Source organism: Xenopus laevis, chromosome 4S (genome assembly GCF_017654675.1).
Source record: "Xenopus laevis strain J_2021 chromosome 4S, Xenopus_laevis_v10.1, whole genome shotgun sequence".
Taxonomy (NCBI): domain Eukaryota; kingdom Metazoa; phylum Chordata; class Amphibia; order Anura; family Pipidae; genus Xenopus; species Xenopus laevis.
This window is the reverse complement of record NC_054378.1, coordinates 69894717-69915597: the sequence shown is the minus strand read 5'-3', so window position 1 is coordinate 69915597 and position 20881 is coordinate 69894717. Positions and strand designations below refer to the sequence as shown.

At 36.9% G+C, this 20881-nt stretch overlaps 1 protein-coding gene across 17 annotated transcripts in view; it reads right to left on the bottom strand.

Annotated features, from left to right (window-relative positions):
* The window catches only part of ptprf.S (protein tyrosine phosphatase receptor type F S homeolog), a 325862-nt gene that overhangs the window by 35381 nt on the left and 269600 nt on the right, over nt 1–20881 (bottom strand). For 9 of the 17 annotated variants that reach the window (XM_041561420.1, XM_041561424.1, XM_041561429.1 and 6 more), the window contains exons 5-7: nt 18039–18227; nt 8262–8279; nt 4784–4894 (exon numbers count right to left, since the gene is read on the bottom strand). In XM_041561420.1, coding sequence (XP_041417354.1) covers nt 4784–4894; nt 8262–8279; nt 18039–18227 — 318 coding nt within the window. The remainder of the gene's footprint in view (nt 1–4783; nt 4895–8261; nt 8280–18038; nt 18228–20881) is intronic. The other 8 variants (XM_041561423.1, XM_018260800.2, XM_041561427.1 and 5 more) reach the window with 1 other exon arrangement.

The following is a 20881-nucleotide window of genomic DNA, read 5'->3' as shown; positions in this document are numbered from 1 at the left end:
AACAAGCAGGCAGGTTAATTGGCTCCAATATAAGGATACCAAAATATGCTGTTTACTGCATTTAGCTTATGAATGGCCAACAGAAGTTATAGGGACAATACTTGTTTAATTGTGTCAGATTCAGTATAGGCCACATATAGTTTGATGTTATCCACTTGTACAAGATATGTAAAACAGTGTTGGGATTCTTCTTAATTAATAATCTGCAATAACAGATTTAATATAACATTATGTACACAAAAAAAACAAAACAAAAAAAAAAATCGCCAGTGCTCAGTCTAACCCATGCTGTGTTGTTGACTAGTTGCTATAAACACCTTTGTGCCAGCGCTCAGTCTAACTCACAATCTGTAGTTGACCAGCTGCTACAAACCAATAAGGAACCAATATCTGTACACCAAATGAAGAAGAAAGATTGCCAGTGCAAGGTTTGCCTATAAAAATAATTATTACAAAAAATTAGGTGTTATTACCACACTTTGGCCAAAATATGTAAGCTCACATGCCACGTGAGCTTACATATTTGGTGCCAAATACTTTGTCACTAACAGATATTGCACTGCTATGATGGATGATGTGTGACATCATAGAAATGAAAATATGGATTAACATCTAAGAACTTACTTGACAAACATATTACAGACCTGATAATGTAATGTCAATGTGTTCAACATACCAGGGGTACCTGTTTGGACTTGTGAAAGTGGTTCTTTAACCTATAATGCCTTTTTTGAGGCCTACTGCGGCCAAAAGAACTGCTTAATATGTGGGAGCTACTGCTTTCAGTATAAAGAGGTTGAGCTGAGGAGAGCTGGGTTGTAAAGGTTGGAAGAGGACCATGCACAGTTGAGCGTGCACACATAGAGGATAGGTCAATGACACAATGCACTGTAAGGCTCGCAATACAGACAGGCAATAAAATCACAGGTTAGAATGCAGTAATGAAGCAAGGAGAAGGGACTGCAGAATTAAAGCTCTCTTTTGAGCCTGGCTCTGCTGACTCCCCACAGAGGGAGGGCTGGACCAGGCGTGCCAGTTTTATCTGGATAAGAAATGAAAAGGACCAACCTTCTCGCTGATCTGAGAGATGGAAGATTGTTTGAATGGCAGTGCGATGAAGATGACGAAGTAGAAGAGAGACAAGGAGAAACACAGAGAGAGTAAAAACGGCAGAGCTACATGTGTCCACATCACAACACCACAAACACACACCACCATACAATACACACATTGTCAAACAGAATGAAAGCTATACTTTCAATCAAGGCAATCCACATATGGAAATGTATGGCAACAGTGAAATGATTTATTAGCACACATTATCAATCACATACCAAACATACATTAGCACTCATTCAGAATTCTGTTTCCAAAAAAAATTCAAATGATAAACATTCAGCTCATAAGAGCTACTATATACATATCTCATGGAGCAGAATGCATGGTACAAATAACACACTATCCACATGGCAAACAATATATAGTAATGGACACAGAAACACAACTGAGCTACACCATGCCAGTCAGCCACACACAGACAACTGTACTGCCTTTAAAGGGGCAGTATACCCCCTTCTTCAACATCCATTCTATGTATAGGTTTTGTGCTAAACATACTTTTGCCCATTGTTTTAATCACAAAAAAACCATAATTTGCTTAACACAAGCCTAATTCACTGAACTCAAAATTATTTGTGGGGTCGATACTGTATATTCACTGAACTCATGTTGACTAGATGTTATACAGCCCCTTTAAGCAAATTTAAATTTACCTCTAAATTTAGAAGATACATTTAGAGGTTAATATATCCAAATATAGAAGATTCAGTTGTGTGTATGTATATATTATGTGTGTGTGTATATATATATATATATATATATATATATATATATATATATATATATATATATATATATATATATATATATATATATATATATATATATATATATATATATATATATATATATATATCCCTCCAAGTGATGCTGAACTACAGCCAGAAAGAGAACCACACATATTCATTATGTTCTGGGGTGTATATACATTACAGTCGCTGACCCTTTTTTGTCTCACGAAAATTACAATTCTATCCGTACATTTTACAAAATTATTTGTGGGTTTGATACTGTATATTTTTTGCACTAATTCTGTGCATAAAACATTTTATGCACACTGCACCATATACAAAAGGGTTGACTGAATATTCATAGGTTAGAGAACTCTTTTGGGCAGATACCCATGGGACTTTTACAACAGGTTTATTTGTGCTAATAAAAATATTTTTGTTACGGCCCTGTTATACTTTTTATTTGGAAGCTGGAGAGTCCATTGCTTCATTGTCTAACAAATGATTCCCTGTTGGCTATTTTCTGTGTATAGTCACATGCAGGAATCAGTGTCGCTGCAATGTTTTAATTGGAGAATTTATACTTATTCCCATTTTAAGCAGTGAATTCCTTAGATAATACCACCTTGGGAAAAGCTTCACATGCGTCTATGACACCTTGTGACTAAGAGGTTTATTTCAGAATGGGAGTTTATTGCTTAGCACTTCTAGAATTACACACTTTATGTTTCCTTTGGCAAGTAAACTTTTTACAGCCAAAATGATTAATAGAATTAAAAGGGGGATACAGGAAGTATGTTAACACAGAACGCAAATTAGGAAATTAGAAATATTGTTTATGCGAACATGAGTTTTATACAATACTAAAAACTAAGCAGAACTATACTGCCACACATATTAGAAAGCTACTATGATAAGCAACGCTAGGCTTCATTCCATAGTCTGTTCTTATTTAAATGGGTTTTAACAAAAATCCATGTTACACCGAGATTAATTCTGAAGAGTACATCATTTGTACCAGAACACAATGTAGACTTGTTTGATGCAGTTTCATTTTCATAATTTACTGGGGACATGCATTCACAGAATGCTTTTAGAAAGTATTATTCCCCTTAAAGGAATTGTTCAGTGTAAAAATAAAAACTGGATAAATAGGCTGTGCAAAATAAAAAAAATGTTTCTAATATAGTTAGTTAGCTTAAAATGTAATGTATAAAGGCTGCAGTGACTGGATGTCTAACATAAAAGCCAGAACACTACTTTCTGCTTTGCAGCTCTCTTGGTTTCCACTTACAAGTTGTTACAAGTGAGTTGAAAACTCACTGAACAGTTATGTCCCATGTGGCCCCCTTAAAGTCGCTGACTTACTCAGAACTAGAGAGGTGAAATGCAGGAAGTAGTGTTCTGGCTATTATATAAGATATCCAGTCACTCCAGCCTTTATAGATTACATTTTTGGCTAACTATATAAGAAACATTGTTTTATTTTGCACAGACTATTTAGCCAGTTTTTATTTTTACACAACTGCTCCTTTAGAATTGTGCATACCATAGGGCAGCTGCAACACTCACAAAAAGGTGCACATACATCATTTATCATCACTTCTGCAAAAGTGACAGTACTGTTTTGGTGTCCCTTTCAACTGGAATGGCAAATACCAGAAAGGTTTTCTTGAGATATGATTGAGACAGGTATCTATTACACATATGCCCTTTGGTTTTACTATAAAAACTTCCAAATAGCATCCAAATTGGTTACAAACCTAGCAATACAAAAATTTTTCATCACTTGTAACCCCAAATATAAATTTTGCCTAATGAAAGCCATTTCAAGAAACTTTATATTCTTCGCCATGGCAGTTTGTATTTTTTAAATAATGTAACAAAAATCAGCAGACCTAGGAAGAAACAGGCAAGGCATTGTGAGTTTTTACTGGAAAAGAGCACACTTCTGCTGCATTGTATCAATCGAAAGAACTGGCAGAAAAATACAGATTTAAATTGAAATTGTATTTGTCTCATCTGTATTTTTCTACCACTTAAAAAGAAAATAAAGTTGGAACTCAAGCAAATCCTACATGTTGGGGAACAACATACCCCAGACTGCAGCTCTTCTTCAATAAAAACACAACTTGGGTAATTAAAACAAATATGGCAGCAAAACACTCTTCAAGAAAGTACCATTGACTCACTTAGAGGTGCCCAACTTATTGGTACCCCAATTTTTCATCTCTAAAAATGATTAGCAACTGAAATATTTAATGAACATGAAAGTATATTTTTTTTCATTAGGCAAAATGTTATTTTGGGGTTTACATTCCCTTTAAGATGAATTCCAAGTAAAATGACAAAAACAAAACACAAAATCAAACTGACAAACATTCAGCTCTGTGGGGGATGCATTAGGTGATGTGGCTTCATGGAATGCGACACATTCAAATATAGGTCCCTGACAGACAATATGAATATTCATGATACATCCAAGTAAACAGCATGCATACTCTTATATTTGCAACTGCCACACATATTTTAAATTTTTCCCTAGGGACCGATTTTTAAAAAGGCAAATCTAGAATTTTGCATCACTAAAAATGGCATTGTCCATTGACGTGGCAATGCAGATTGTAACAATTTGCCTTTTTGTCCTTGAAATCTTATAAATAGACTTTTAAGTAGGTATTGTCAATGGCAGAAAATACATCAGCCAAATAATAGATGAATGAAACATTGAACACTCATACACAGCATGTTAGACAGCTCACTACAGACACTTATTTGTTTCTCACACACACAGATCAAGCAACCAGATATACTTAAAACCTATCAGAAATAAAGATTTGTTCTGCCTTAGGAGTCCAGGTTGGCTGCAAATAGGAACATGTTAGAAGCAGTCCAATTAGGGTGATGACTTCAGGCAGTGTCAGGCATCTTACCGCGCACATAGAGGTTAGCAGGAGCTGAGTAGCGTGTCCCTGCACTGTTGGTTGCAACACATTCATATTTGCCCTGATCAGCTTCCTCGCTGTTTTCGATCTGCAAAGCTCCTGTAAGGGAGATGAAAAAGTAGAGACAGAGACAAAAAAAAAAAAAAAAAAGATACAATTAGATCTGCAGTGGTTAACAGAGCATTGTATACATTTCCCACAACAAAATCCTGACAAGTCTTAGTTGGCTCAAGCTTCATAAATACAACATTTCACCAAGAGAAACATTAATAAGCCCTTTAATTAGTGTGAAGGGATCCCTGTCAAGTATGGTTGCTAAGATATATGAAAGACCATTATCATGTGGGTTAAATCTGCCTTAGGGAGACATGCACTGGGCCTTTCTGGGCTGCTTTCATGTTACGTAGACCAAGATATTGCTGAGTGGAGCATAATTCTGCACCTAAACATTACACTTTCATGTGTAACTCCATGCTGCATTCCATTTTTAAGTCTGTCGGCATGGTTTTCATCAGCAGTGTATCTATTCATTCTTTACACACAATTGCTACTATATTAGGCTAGATATTTCTGCACACAGGCAAAAAACATGACCTATTGCTTTATTGTATTTAAAGTTTGTCATTATGCCCAGCTAACCCTTTGTTCATAAGACTCTTTCTATATTGTTTTCTATATTGTTGCTAGCTTTGAATTTGTTTTTCAACAGGTTAAAATATTGACATTCTTGGGCGGTGATTTCTTAATCTTTCAATCCCTTTGGTGTCACATGGAGTTAGAAGAATGGCTGTGTGGTTAATAATTCTGCTTAAACAAAGAGTTTGAATAAGGTTTTTTTTTGCTCAGCCTGGATAGTGACATAGATTGAGTGCGGAATTTATGCTGCAGACGCAAGCAATATAACAATATAAGGCGGATGAGCGGGGACAGGCAAACTGCAGCCCTCAAGAGCCATTACTGAGAATGCTCAAAGATGTACCTCCACAACAGATGGCTATTATTAGTTCATATTGTAGATATTTGATTGTTATTATTGTTATTAAAATGCTATACATCTTCAAAGCACAGTGTGTGCATTAAGATATTTCATTCAGCTATACAATTCGTTTGGTCTTTTCTTTCCACTCAAAGACACACAGTTCTAGAAATAATATTTGTTTCTTTTACAGCAAATAACCACTGACTACTGGATAAATATGACTTATCATTTAACAAAGACACAGGCTTGATTTTTGATCTTCTTCCTTATAACTGAATACAGCTTGGCTACGCCAGGTCTAGTATTTCTCTTTATATAAATCTTTTCTAAAGTCTCCCATTTCTCAAGTTAAGCTAAATAGTCCTATTCTATGCAGTGCAACTATATTTTCTTACATAAATCCAGACATAATGCAGTGCACCATTTACCCACCACTTATGCCAGTAACCTTTACATATACAACAAACAAAAAACACAGAGGACTGTTTTATGCATAATGATGTGTAGCAAATGACAAACTTGCTGTTTTCTGCAGTGCTGTCCAACTTTATTGCGTTACAAAATACACAATGCTTAAGCACCCCGGCATCGCCAACTATTACAGGTGTAGCACCTTGTGAGTTAAATTAAGTACTGGCCTTTGGCACTGAACTACCTTGAAAGTCTGATGAAGGTCACTGTTGGACAGACCTGCTCAATGGGATGGATAAATGAAGGCACTGCACAACAGATTTGCCAAAACATGTCCTTAAGAACCATTATTTAGTATATGTATAGCGAAAATATCTTGTAGTAAGCCTAAATCAACTGGACTTGACAGGAGCAGCTAGTTTAGACTAACCACAATTGGATATATTGTGACCTGGATGTATGAAAACCTTTAGATGTGTCATAAAAATGTGTAGTGTGATTACAGTAAAATTTATTCATAACAGTAAGGATGCTTGCAACATGTAATGACTAAGACACACCACAAATAATAAAGCATCTAGTTCCAGAGCATTATTTAGAATCCAAATACTTTTTTTCTTGTAAAGAATCCCAGGAATAATATAATTTCTGAAAGTTATTCAAGCTGCATACTGTAACATATGTTGAAATTTCAAAAAGGAGCCTTTGGTGCCCACCATATACCAACTGGTATCCTGATGCATCAGTTTTAGCAACCAGCAAGAGTCCACAATTTATCCCTTAATTGACTGAAATCAGATGCAGACATAGGACCAAAACTCTTTGGGGCATCTAGATATCACACGACTGTTGAGGACCTCATCCATGTTTAATCCCTTGAGTCACACTGCTTATGCCTCTTGCATGATCCGTGGACCCTTACATAAATAACCAATTATGTATGGTCAGTGTTCACAGACTGCCTATGAATAATCACTTATATTCAAGCCAGGACAGACTCAAATATTTCTTATTATTTTGGCTCAATTTTTCAAATTATTTTGCAGGCTAATGGCACTCCAGTTGTGGATAAAAGTTGTTTGTTTTTTTTCTAAATTGCCTCACGCCAGCGCTAGGCCACCCGCACCAGGATGGAGCTCCCCGTACCAGCAGTCATGTTGGGGCACACGCATGCACATGATAAATGAATGCTGCAACTTGCCCATGTAGCGTAAAAAAAAACATTATGTGCATGTGCTAAACACAACATGGCTGCTTGCACTGGGAACTCCCTCCCAGATATTCTGCAGATAGGGTTGAGTATTGCTCTCAACACTCCACATAAAACTGTGTTCAAAAAATGTAGGTTAACCAATACTTGTCTAAGTAGAGATGATATCGCCTTCCAGGGGTGTAACTACAGGGGAAGCAGACACTGTGGCTGCAGGGGGGCCCAGGAGGCATAGGCAGGGCCACTCCTGCCTTGAAGCAAGGAGTGAGCGGCCAGTTACAAGGGATGGCAAAAAGCCATCTCTTGTAACTTTAAGAGCCAAATTTCCAGGGTTTAACCCAGAAATTTTGGCTCCACAGAGAACACAATTGCACTCAATGCACTAGCGATGCTACCCCCCTTTGACCTGCTCAGACGCAGATTTTTAGGCACGGAGCAGGAGAGGAGCGGCAGCATCCCCAGATTCACCACTAGGTATAAGGGCGCAATGATGCCCTTATTCATATGCAATTTCAATAAATATTGGCAAAACAGGTCAACTTCTAGACATTTGGGGGCCTGAAAAATGATTTGCTGTGGGGCCCAGTGATATGTAGGTACTCCGCTGTCACCTTCCAGTATATATACTGGTCCTTTAAGGCTGAAAAAAAAAACCTAGGTTCATCATCATATTTACCCTTACTTGTAAAGAACATTCATAACATAGTAAACATTTTTCTGCTAAAATGAGAATCTAGATCCCATTGTGAGTGTGATGCTGACAAAAAAGGGTACATGAGGTTTGACAAGCTGACTGTGGATACAAAGGATAAAGCAAGAGGAAGATGATGTGAAGTGACGGCTGAAGGGCAACCAGGCATTCTTACCTCTGATTGGTGTACCACCTGGTGAGGTAATTTGAATGCAAACAAGATTAGAAAGAAGCCGTTAGTAACAAGAAAAGGAAAGAAAGGATAGTAAAAGAGCAGAAGGAAAGGTTAGGTAACTCCTTCATGGCTACAGGTGCTAAACACCACCACCTGCCTCAGTTAGTGAGTTAGTTTTTCTGTCTTCAGCAAGACAGTAGGTGTAAAACAGGATTAAGAGACAAGCCAAATACAATAGGATACAGTGTACTTTTAGAGCAGAGTGTGGGCTACATGAAAGGTTAGTTTGGAAGGTGGTGTTTTTGCTACACAATCTCTGCAAGAAAATGCAGTCATCGATTTGGTTTGGGGGGCAAAGAACCTCAAGGTTTTTTTTTTTTCTTGGATAAAAATTCAGCAACAAGCAAATGTGTCAATGACTTAAAGCAAAAAGAACTATGTCTGGTATCAAAACGTTCACCCTCTGCAGAAACATAAACACATTTTGCTTGGTAAGTATTTCAACCTTCCTTTGAGCCATCGTTGTACAATGTTTTAATGGTCGAGAAACGTTGTCAGATGCAACCAGTCACCATCACTGTTGTTATACTCTTTAATCAGTAAACCCTAAAGGGACCCACTGAATTACCATTAACAAATTGCTGGAGTAGATGCACAAACTACCACAATGACACCATAAGTCACCAGCCTTCTTGCACCATCATTTGCAAAATGCTTATCTTTACTCCAACAAAACAGGAATGTTTCTAAATGTAGTCAAGTGACATAGGGTCAGCATCCAGTTCTTATTCTCTTTTTCTCCTCAGCCATTGCTCCTAATTTATAACTAGCAAAACAAAATACTTTATGGTTTAAGGATGGTGCATCTTATATACAATTTTAGCACAATTATTGTATGACAAAAATACCCCATCAGAGAGCCCTAAGGCTGGCTTTAGTGATAAAAATGCCATAGTACTGGCCTGTGGGCATGTAGCTGAGCATAATATTTATTGCACTACATGTTTTTTTTAAAAGATGAAGAGCTTACACAGATAAAAGTTTCCCTTGCCTGGAAAGCTCTATTGAATGGCATTGGCTTTATCATCATCCAGGTTTGATTGATTCAAAAACACATCAAAAGTCCATTATAAAAACATTTGTGCAAATGAGTCCTTTTATTTTCCTGAACAGATTACCATTTTTGCCTGTCAAAAAGCTTACTGCCAAATTAATGTACCAAAATCAATAATCTCTCCACCCCAGCTCTACAAATAAATAGGCTATACTGTGACAGACTTTTTTTGTTATTATAATAGTGTTGTGCAGGAATATTAAAGTGATGCAACAGAAAAAACAAACACCCACTTTAAACTGCTTAAATTTTTGTAGAGGTGATAAAGTAATGATAGTGAAGATACATTTGCCATGTTTTTTTAGGAAACAATAAGGAGAATATCTGGTGGTAGTTTAGTCTTATGAGGGTTCTTAGAACATACCATTTCACTAAAGGATGGCAGAAAAGAAGTGCTTTCCAATTACGGTTTGCATAGAGTTAAATAAACAAGAGACAGCTGATGAAAGCTGTATTTCAAAGCACTTAACATCGATTTTCAAAGTTCATTAGACATCTGATGCCCTGCAGCCCCTGCCTGGCTCTGAGAATAAAATTTATACAAATGGGGAATTCAACCTGATTTCTTCAAAGCCATTATTCCAGCGTTTTGCAGAATTTAAAACTTCTGGAGTAAGAGAAATATTGATTGTGGATGGTTACACTGCAGGACTATACTTGGAGTTTATTATCCCCAAAGGTTTATACTTCGACATTGGAACATGACAAATTTCACAAGGGCTTATATGAGCAACTCGAAGAAGAATATATGAATAGGGTAGCCACACCTCAGGATTTGACCCGGACAGCTCCGTTTTCAGAAGGGCTGCAAGGGTCGAGACAGTCTGCCCGGTTTTCCAAATAAGGAAAACCTGGCAGGATCTCCTTGATTAACATGTTGATTAACCAATCGCTGATCGCCATGTCATAGCCCTGCCCCCATGACGTTATCTCACCCCGCCTGCAACATCACTGGCCCGACCCGGTGATGTCATAACCCCCCCTGCCAGCAAAAAGGTGGAAACCCTATACTGTATATGAATGTTATGTGGCGACTTATGGTCAAACTACTCCATAAGCCATATAAGTGGGTGGAGGCTTGGTATAAATGCATAACTTCTGTCCTGAATGTACCATGATTTTGTTTACAGGGGGGCATAGGTTATGAATATTCAGTGTATACATTACTGTAATTATAAGGTTATATTGGGCAACGGCATGTTATTTGTTCCCACAGGAGAAAAAAAATGTACTTCAGAATCAAAGTTTTGCACACTCAAAATCTTGAAGAGTGAACGTCAGTCAGTTCATAGCGGAGTGGGAATGCAAACAAGATTAGAGAAAACTTAAAAACCTGGAGTCATACACATGAAACGAGTTAAGCAATGTTTTCATGACAAACGGAGAAAGATTAACTTGAGTTTTGCTTTCTGTGGATTTATCGGGTGACTTACATGACATCTCCAAATATGTCCTTGCATACTCTATAGTACAGTTTACGGGAGCATCTAGATAAAAGGTCCCATACCTGTACATTAGGCGAATCTAGGAAAACATCGTACAATCTGTCCAAAGCAAATAACCTTATCTATCAGCAGAAATAATGTGACCAGAAGATAAAGGGAGCTTGGGGAACTATTGAATATGAAGAGTCAGTTGTAAATGTTTGAATATGAAGAACACATAACTGAAGGCTATGGTACAAAACAATAATATAAGGAATGGGGGACATGGCAAGAGTATGCTTCAATTACTTTTACTTATGTGCCACTACATGTTTCAGAACAAAACCCTCTGAGATAGGTCCCGTGTCCAAAATATGTAGTGGCAAGCATGCAAAATAAAACAAATTACAGCATAGTCCTGCTAAGTCCAGAATCTTCAGTTTGTACACTGCTGATGATACCATAGTGCTACGGCACGGACGGAGAAGTGTTTCTCTACAGCTGGCTAGGAACCTTAGATGCAAAAAAAAAAAAAAACCAACAACTGAGCTGCATTGCAGATCTTGTAAAAACAAATACATCATGCTTCAGTTGTGTGCTTTACCATTACCTATGTGTAGTACAGGTATAGGACCTGTTATCCAGAATGTTTAGGACCTGGGGTTTCCAGATAACGGATCTTTCTGTAATTTGGATCTTCATACCTTAAGCCAACTAGAAAATCATGTAAACATTAAATACACCCAATGGGCTGGTTCTGTTTCCAATAAGGATTAATTATATCTTAGTTTGGATCAAGTACAAGGTACTTTTAAGAGTAAAAAAAATAATTTAAAAAAAAAAATTCAGATTATTTGTGTAAAATGGAGTCTATGGAGTAAAATGGAGTCTATGGGAGACTTCCATTCCCTAATTCAGATAACAGATCCCATACCTGTAGTATTTTTGAATGTGCTCTTAGATGAATCTTGTTAAAATTTAAGGAATAATGGATGCTACAAAATACACTGCAAAAAATATAAATCTGATGACCTACTCAAAAACTGAAACCTGGAAAAGTTATTCTATTACTTTTATAATTATCCCACACACAAAGCAAAGGTAACAATTGGGGGGAGGGGCACAACAACAAAAAGATGAATGTTAAAGCACTGTTCTTAAAACAATTAAGAATCTGTGGCAATAAATGAAGATTCAGATGTCTAGAAGAATCATCCCTAAACATTGTGCAAAGTTGCTACATACTTGCATGTATGTGTGCGTCACACAAGGTTGTAATATACTTGTGTGTTGGATGTTAATAAGAAGACTGTACCTTTTTGCTTCACCTGTACAGATATGGCCTCCATTTGTATGGCTACTGTCACTGCCAGATGAGCAGAATCACACAAAAGAAATCCATGTTCACAAACTGACTTAAAGGAACAATAGCACCAAAAAAGGGAAGTATTTTAAAGTAATATACTGTTGTGGTGCACTGTTAAAATTGGTGTGTTTGCTTTAGAAGCTCTACTATAGTTTATATAAACAAGCTGCTGTATATCAATGGGGGCAGCCAAAAGGCACAGGATACACAGCAGATAACAGATAAACTCTGCAGTATACAACAGGATTCTTCAGGACTTACCTGTTATCCATTGTGTATCCTGTGCTTGAATGGCTGTCCCCATGGCTAAACAACAACTTGTTTATATAAATTATAGTAGTCTTTCTGAAGCAAACACCCCAATTTTACCAGTGCACTGCACCAGTATATTATACTGGCATTCCTTTAAGATGCTTTCAGTTTTTGGTGTTACTGTTCCATTAATATATCCCAAAACTCCACACAGCATTGCTCTTAAAAAAATGCATGCAAGTGTTAATAGAAATAGTGGTGAATCGCTCCAAGTTCTGTCGTGGTGTTACATTTCCCAGCAGTGAGGTTGAAGGTGGGATACTTCTGGTATGTCACTAATTCCACGGCCTATATAGATAGGTTCTGAAAGTATCTGCTGGGTATCAAAACAACCAGCACAGCTAGGTGTGCAAGCACTCAGCAAGCAACAATTTCCTTCATTCATGAGGACTTTAGCTATGCCATCAGCAGCAATGAGAGGAATGCTAGCATCCTTCTCACACAGCATATAAATGAATAAATATATTGATTGTACACTTTTACAGCTCTGCCAGGATTCCCTGTTTCTCATATAACACGCTGCTACGATCAAATGCATTACTAGCTATGGCGAAACATTGTTTTGCTTTTGTCAACATGTCAGTGGCTTCCTATTTAAATCTTTCGAAACAAGTGAATATCTATTATACCTGGCATTCCCCACTAGGTGCATTTCTGCTATTTCCAAGGCCACTGGAGAGAGCTTTTTTTCAGTGTTGCAGAAGATATTAGTGTTCATTGCAAATATTAACTTCAATATCAGGAGAATAAAAGAAGTAAAACTGGTATGTAATTTGCAACTGAAAATCATAACAAAACTACAGTGTGTAAGGTAAAAAAGTGACAGGCATGTAATTATTCACTTCAGTAGCAGAGAGACTATCCTGAAACATAGCATATTCCTTGCTACTGGAACCTGGGTGAAACCTGCAGAGTCTTTTGCTAAACTCTAGGGCAATGTAGAACATCTGTTCGGTGGTCATGATTTGACCAAATATTACTGGGAAATATTTTGTCATTAGTGGACCAGCAAGCAACCCATAAACTAGGAACCACAATATCTTTTTAAAGGGGAACTCTGGCTTTAAAACCAAAATTTCATAAAGAGGCCCACATAACACAGAAACTCCAAATATACCCATCCAGTTTCCTGGGAATTGTGGGGTTTGGAAGATGCAGGCTGTGGACAGATGGCTGTTGATACAAAATAACAGTAGTCAGCCAGCTCAGCAAAGTAGTCAAGACAGATCAACAGGAGAGCAGGGGGCTAGGCTTAGGGGACTGTTCCAAACCATTAAAAATCATGAAAAGTTTGCACATGTTTTAATTGATGTATATTGCAAAGTTGCCTGAAATCATGTTTACTTTTCAAAAAGCTTAAGTTATGTTTTTGTGGCGTTCCCCTTTAAGCTATGAATTATTCCAGTAATGCGTATTTTTTTTCATCATGGCTTGTCCCCTGATGCAGATGGTGTAGATGCAGATTTGATACTGGTCTCACTGTAGTTACAAGTAAAACTGTTCAACTGAGGTTGAACATTTCCCTCTGTGCTCAGGTCTACCATCCCAATTGCTAAGAACATCCCAGAAGGTAAAAAAAAAAATGCTGAATGATAGAAAAAAAATCCACCACATCTATCTGGTTTATGTTGCCTTCTTTTTTTTTTAAAAAAAAAAAAAAAAAAAAAAATTAAATTACAGCTGCTTCTATTTTGTTAAATAAGCTAAACAGGTTTATTCTTGTCACTATAAGGTAAAGAACTACATTTAATCATCACCATCATTGGGCCACCATTTCAATTGTATAGATACATATTGTCAGTAACAATTCCAGATAAATCAAGTGAGCTTTTTTGAATATAAAGCATGCAAATATGTTACTTAATGCCCTAAATGTTGAATTTTAACCACACAATTTAAGGTCGTTGCCCTTCAAATTAACTTTTAGTATGATTCAGTGACAATTTGCAATTTGTCTTTTGTTCAGCAGCTCTCCAGTTTGGAATTACAACAGGTATTTGGTTGCTAGCTAGCAGGCAGTGGTTTGAATGAGAGACATATTGAGCCCTTACAGACCTATAGTTTTTGGCTTCTGGGGTCAGTGATCCCCTTTTAAAGCTAAAAAGATTAAGCAAATAATTCATAAACTATATAAAAAACATGAAGACAAATTGATTAACAGACCTGCGAAGAAGCTTGATCTCTGCTACATTGATTAAAGAGATAGAACCAGAAAGGCAGAAAGGGTGCTTTCAATTACAAATAACTTTAAAAGGAGAATGAAAGGCCGAATCAAATGGGGGTTAGGTCACCCCCAAGGATTGTAATGGCTTACCCGATACCCTGAGCTCCTGTTAGAAGAAAATTGCACTAGCCTGGGGCACTAGCGAGCGTACATGCTTCTTCCTTCACACAGGTGCTGTGCTGTGAGGTAAAAGCTGAACCTTAACAAAAAAGCTGTTTTTTTCACTCTACTGTGCATGTTTCAGCCACTGGATTGTGAAGAAAGAAGAAGAAAGGAAGAGAATCGCTTGCTAGTGCCCCAGCCCAGTGCAGTTTTATAACAGGACCACCAGCCCGGGATATCAGTCATTACATTCCTTGCGTGTCCTAACATTTGACACACCCCCCCTTTGGGGCTTTTGTTCCCCTTTAAACCCATTTTAATTTTATAATGAAACCATATTATAGAGGTATTTATAATTACATTTTCTTTCATTAATCAAAATTATATTTATATTTTATTTAATATATATATATATATGTGGCTTCTTAAAGCAGGTGTTTTAATATCAACTATACACAATTGACAATGCAGTCACTAATTATTATTAGAAATATAATGCACACTGCAAAGCACAAAGCAAACTTTGGTTTCCATTCATCACATTTATTACTTTCCCCCATTTGGGCTTGACTACCTTGACTGCTTTAATTTCCAGTTGTTACCGTGTCCATTCCTAGCTAACAATGAAAATAATCAAATATGAAAGCTATTGTGGCAACTGGTTGTTTTTCCATATACACAAACCAGCAATCAAGTCAATAGTTTAATATTTGTTTCTCAAATGTTGGTAGGATCAACAATTCCTGCTATTCCTAGTCATTTATGAGTAATTTTTTCCAAGAGAAAGCAGATGGTAGCAAAGAACTGGGAACACATCTCCAATAGATCCTCTCATTCACAGCTTTAATTACAGTGTTGATATAACAGATCATAATGATAACTGTGGCCTTTCAGACGCAGATTTGATGCTGGCTGCATAATGGTAGTCGAAAATCATTAACGAGGTTGATATTTTCTTTGTGCACAGACGTAGCAAGATTACAACCTGTTTGCAGGTGGGAGATGTTAAAGGTCACATTGATTTTTTCATAAGCACAGAATTGATAAATGCCATTAGCAACATCCTATATGAAAGAGTCTTAATCTAAGTGCCTGAATCTGTTGAGTAATTACAGAGTTACCATAATAAACTTTGTCAAAGATAGAGAATACCCGCTGAGCTGACCTTTATATACTGAGGGGGGGACAACAGAATGTAAGACACATTGCCGTAATAATATTTGAGGTGAAAAACTGGAAACCGTATTCTATGAGTGAGAAAGTAATATTCCATACAGTAATGTAGAGCCAAATCACTAGTCAGCGAAATGGGCAATATACACCTATAGTATGTTCAACATAAGCCTTTTTTTTATGTTTTATGAGGGTTGGTTTAACTGCAACTGAACATTTGATTAACCTCGTTTTCCTTTGTGTCGACTCACATGCGACCCACTGAGCATGTGAGTGTTACAGGCACTTTCCAAGATGGTAAACCTTTATATTGAGATGCTGAGAGGCTTGTACAATAGGTTCAGTAAGTAAAATATGCATTTTTTAACCATAATCATTTTTAGGGTTTAGTTCTCCTTTAAGCACCTTTTCTACAAAAGTCCCATTGAATGAGTTCATGTCAAATAGGGGGGTATATTTTTGGCGTAGCGTAAGCCATTCACAGCTTCTATGTAGGTGCTACTGGTGTAGTAGCATTTTAGTCTTACCTAAAGCCTTTGTCTTTATCCTGACTGGCAACAATAATCCATATCCACACCAGTACACTTTTCTTAAGATAGCCACACACTGTCACAATCAGGTGGATCTAAGGGGCAAATGCATCAAGGGTCGAATATCGAGGGTTAATTAACCCTCGATATTCGACTGGGAATTAAAATCCTTCTACTTCGAAGTCGAAGGATTTTGCGCAAATAGTTCGATCGAACGATTAAAGGAGTAATCGTTCGATCGAATGATTAAATCCTTCCAATCGAACGTTTCGAAGGATCTTTTAACCAAACGATCGAAGGATTATCCTTCGACCAAAAAAAGTTAGCCAAGCCTATGGGGACCTTCCCCATAGGCTAACATTGACTTCGGAAGCTTTTAGGTGGCGAACTAGGGGGTAGAAGTTTTTTCTTAAAGAGACAGTACTTTGACTATTGAATGGTCGAATAGTCATACGATTTTTAGTTCGAATCATTGAAGTCGAAGTAGCCCATTTGATGGTCGAAGTAGCCAAAAAAAGTTTTTTTTCTTCTATTCCTTCACTCAAACTTAATGAAGTTATTTAAGAAAGACACCTGCATGGCACGACTGCACTCTTCTGATGAGTTATATTAAAGGAATAGTAACATCAAAAAATTTAATTGTTTTAAAGTAATGAAAATATAATGCACTGCTGCCCCGCACTGGTACAACTTTAGCCATGGGGACAGCCATTCAAAGCTGAAAAAGGAGAAAAGTCACAGGATACACAGCTGATTATGGATAAGCTGTGTAGTATACAATAGGATTCTACACACTGTATCTATTTACTGTGTATCCTGTGCTTAAATGGCTGCCCCCATGGCTACACAGCAGCTTGTTTATATAAACTATTGTAGAGTTTCTGAAGCAATCATACCATTTTTACCAGTGCAGGGCAACAGTACATTATATTAGCATTCCTTTAAAGCACTTTCATTTTTAGGTGTTATTGTTCCTTTAAGGTTGCATTGATTTATTTTTAGCATATGCTAACAAAAGTCATATATGGGTATGGGACCAGTTATTCAGAATGCTTGGGAACTGGGGTTTTCCAGATGATGGATCTGTCTGTAATTAAGTCTACTAGAAAATCATGTAAACAATAAATAAACCTATTAGACTAGTTTTGCTGCCAATAAGGATGAATTATATTTTAGTTTGGAATAATTACACAGTATTGTTTTATTATTACAGAGAAAAAGGATATTATTTGTAAAAATTTGGATTATTTGATTAAAATGGAGACTATTGGGGACATCCTCTCCGTAATTCAGAACTTTCTGGATAATGGGATTTTCGGATTATGGATCCCATACCTGTATATGACAGAATCAGTCAAAACAGTCAAATCATAAACCATATGGCAAATGCGAAATATAGGTCTGTCATTATAAAGCAGAATCCCCAGGAAGCATGCTTTGTTTGCCTTACTGATTCTAGACTTGACAGGATTGGAAGAAAGTAGTGCCGTTTACTTGCCTAACACAATATGTATTTTATTTCATTTACATACCTGAACGGAGTTGCTTAATGCGACCATTACTTGATGCTGTGTCTACAGGAAGGAAATCCTTGAACCAGGTTATTTCTGGATCAGGATTGCCACTAGCTGCACAAAGCATGGTTGCTGTCCGAGTTTTCTCCACAACTTTTAGTTGAGGCCCAATGTCAATGACGGGAAATCCATGGGGAAGCTGCTCCTCTGCAAAAAAAATCAATAATAAAAATCATTATTTAATTGGTAATAGTCATTTATACAATTTAGTCCTTTTATAGTAAACGTATGTAAAAAAAGACTATTGCACAAAGTGATACATAGTGAAAAACTGTTTTTACCACATTGGGGATCTATTAGAATATCCACAGGTTAGGAATCATGTAAAGTACTGATCTAATTGTAGTAACATTTTGTCTGAAACATTTTTATTTCTTAACATTCATAATTCCATCCTACCTTGTTAGTATAGAAATTAACATTAGAAGGTATTGGAAGGGAAGAAAAAGGTTGGTCTCCCTGGGTGAAAGTTGGAAGACAGTGAAGGCTGCGGCTGGGAGGAGAGTGAACTTTGTGTTCATTACAAAGCATTTTTCCTTCTAATTTGAATACACTCAAAGGCACATAGAGCTGAAAGGCACAGCTGAGGCAGTGATATGCAAAGCCGCTGTCCTGATGCATTTAAAACAAATACTTGGCATGAAAAGAAACTATAAATACACATTTAGCTGCTGAGGCACAGCAATAACTTTCAACTGCTATTCAGAAATGAACAAGGCACAGCCTGATGTATAGATAAAAAATAAATCCCTAAGGAAGGGTTTGTTTCCTCCAATTAACACTGAAAAGCAGCAACAATGCATGGGGATTGTTTCAATTGGTGAGTTATTACCACCTGATGGGTGATATTAACATGATGCGCTCATTTCTATCAATATGGAGTCACTAAGGAGAAAAATTACATTGTCCTCACACTGTGACTGCCACATTAAGCTATGTGCATGGAGTCAAACAGATCCTATGCTCGAGAAGCAAGAACAAGGGCGATGGCACATGGGGTGATATATTGACCACAGGGAACTGTGCTGCCCAAAACATGAAAATACCTGTAAGCTGCAGATCTCAGAAATCGCCTGTTCTAAACTAGTCTAATCGCCTTATCACATGAAAATGCTTCCTTCTTCATTCTCACGTATTATGCAATTGGAATAGCCCACGATCCACAAAAAAATAATAATTTAAATTTGCTTTAATTTACTTTCCTATAGATGTAAAGCAAAAAGAAAGGAGGTCTCTATACAATGCACATAAGAAATAGCGGTGCAGAGACTTTTGTGTGACCAAAACGTCCTGGGACTGGCTTTTGAAAAGTAGGCAACTATGTTTATTACATATTTTTACCAGTGAATGGAACTTACCATACTGCTTACTCTACACTAAAATCTTATCCGTAGATCATAACACCCAAAATATTATAAGAGCTGTAGAATTCATGATCGGTGTTTATACTTTACAAGGTCATGGAAAGTGGTTTTATGCATTATATATATTCCAAATAAAGGGAGTCTAGAACCCCAAATTCTACTTGGGAAATCGTTACGTTTTGTGGCCAATTTGTGAGCATTTAATCAATTCAGGGAGTTCAGTCTGTGACTGTGTTGGTGGGACAATGATCAAACTACCAGTTGTGCTCAGATTTTCATATGGCTGATGTTCCATAAGAGGTCACACGTGTACAGACAATAACCACAAGACAGATCAAACTGCACAAAAACAACACACTTTATTGGATGTATTTAAAAGCAAACTGATATTTTCATGTATTTTAAATTACCCCAGTTATTATGTAATGCAATCGCTGACTCTGCTGTTAACATTAGCATTTTAGTCGAATAGGTCTAGGCAATTTACCATTTCATGTTTTCATAGTAATTTATGAAAACATCAGGTAAATGACCTTCCAATTCTTTCACATCAATGTGCTTGAAAATATTTTTTTTCTTTCAGAGAGGACACCAGCAAATATGATCTGAGCCATTACCATAGTAATAAGACTGTGCAGGTCTCTTACAGCACTCAGCTGACACATGAATGAACCACAGCTTGCAGACTATAGGGCGGATTCAGCAAATATCTGTGGAAATGTAATTAATCTTAAGCAGGTAGTTTTTTTTTTTGCTTTTTGTTATGCAAGAAAGACAGCACTTGGAGTAATTACTGCACTGCTGACCTGTCCTATTGATTTATATCACAAAAACACTGGTTGATGAACAAAACACCAAAAGGAAGATCGAAGCTACCTAAAACTTACAGAGACAAAAATGCATGTTGTGTACTAAACAATTTTGGCTCTTGCTCCAGGGGAGCAATCAGAGACTCATTATTCAAAGGTTAAACTGGCAGGAGGCTTAATCCAACCTTTTTAGGCCATGTTTAAGATGGGAGCCGACAGAGAATTTGCAAGTATAATGTAGACTTTTTCTGGCAGCGGATGAACAGCAAGTGGTAGAAGTACTATGATTTATTTCAGTATTGCCAATGTTACCTATATAGCTGTGACATGTAGCAAACCACCATATTACTTCTCCAGATAACCCTTACTTTAAATAGAAAGAATTTTGAGAAAGTTGTTGACTTTGTTTGTACCACTTTTTTAACCGATTTGTAAAAAATAAATGAACAAATAAATAAGTGTAGATAGATAATGAAATTAATATACTTTGGTATGGACAGTAGTGAATATGCAGAGAGGCCATAAATTACTTCCATTAAACATTGCAGCTAAATATTTACATGGATCCAGTAAGAGCATATACACAAGAAGATACCTATACAGCTTCTGTTCTGCCTAAACACAGTAC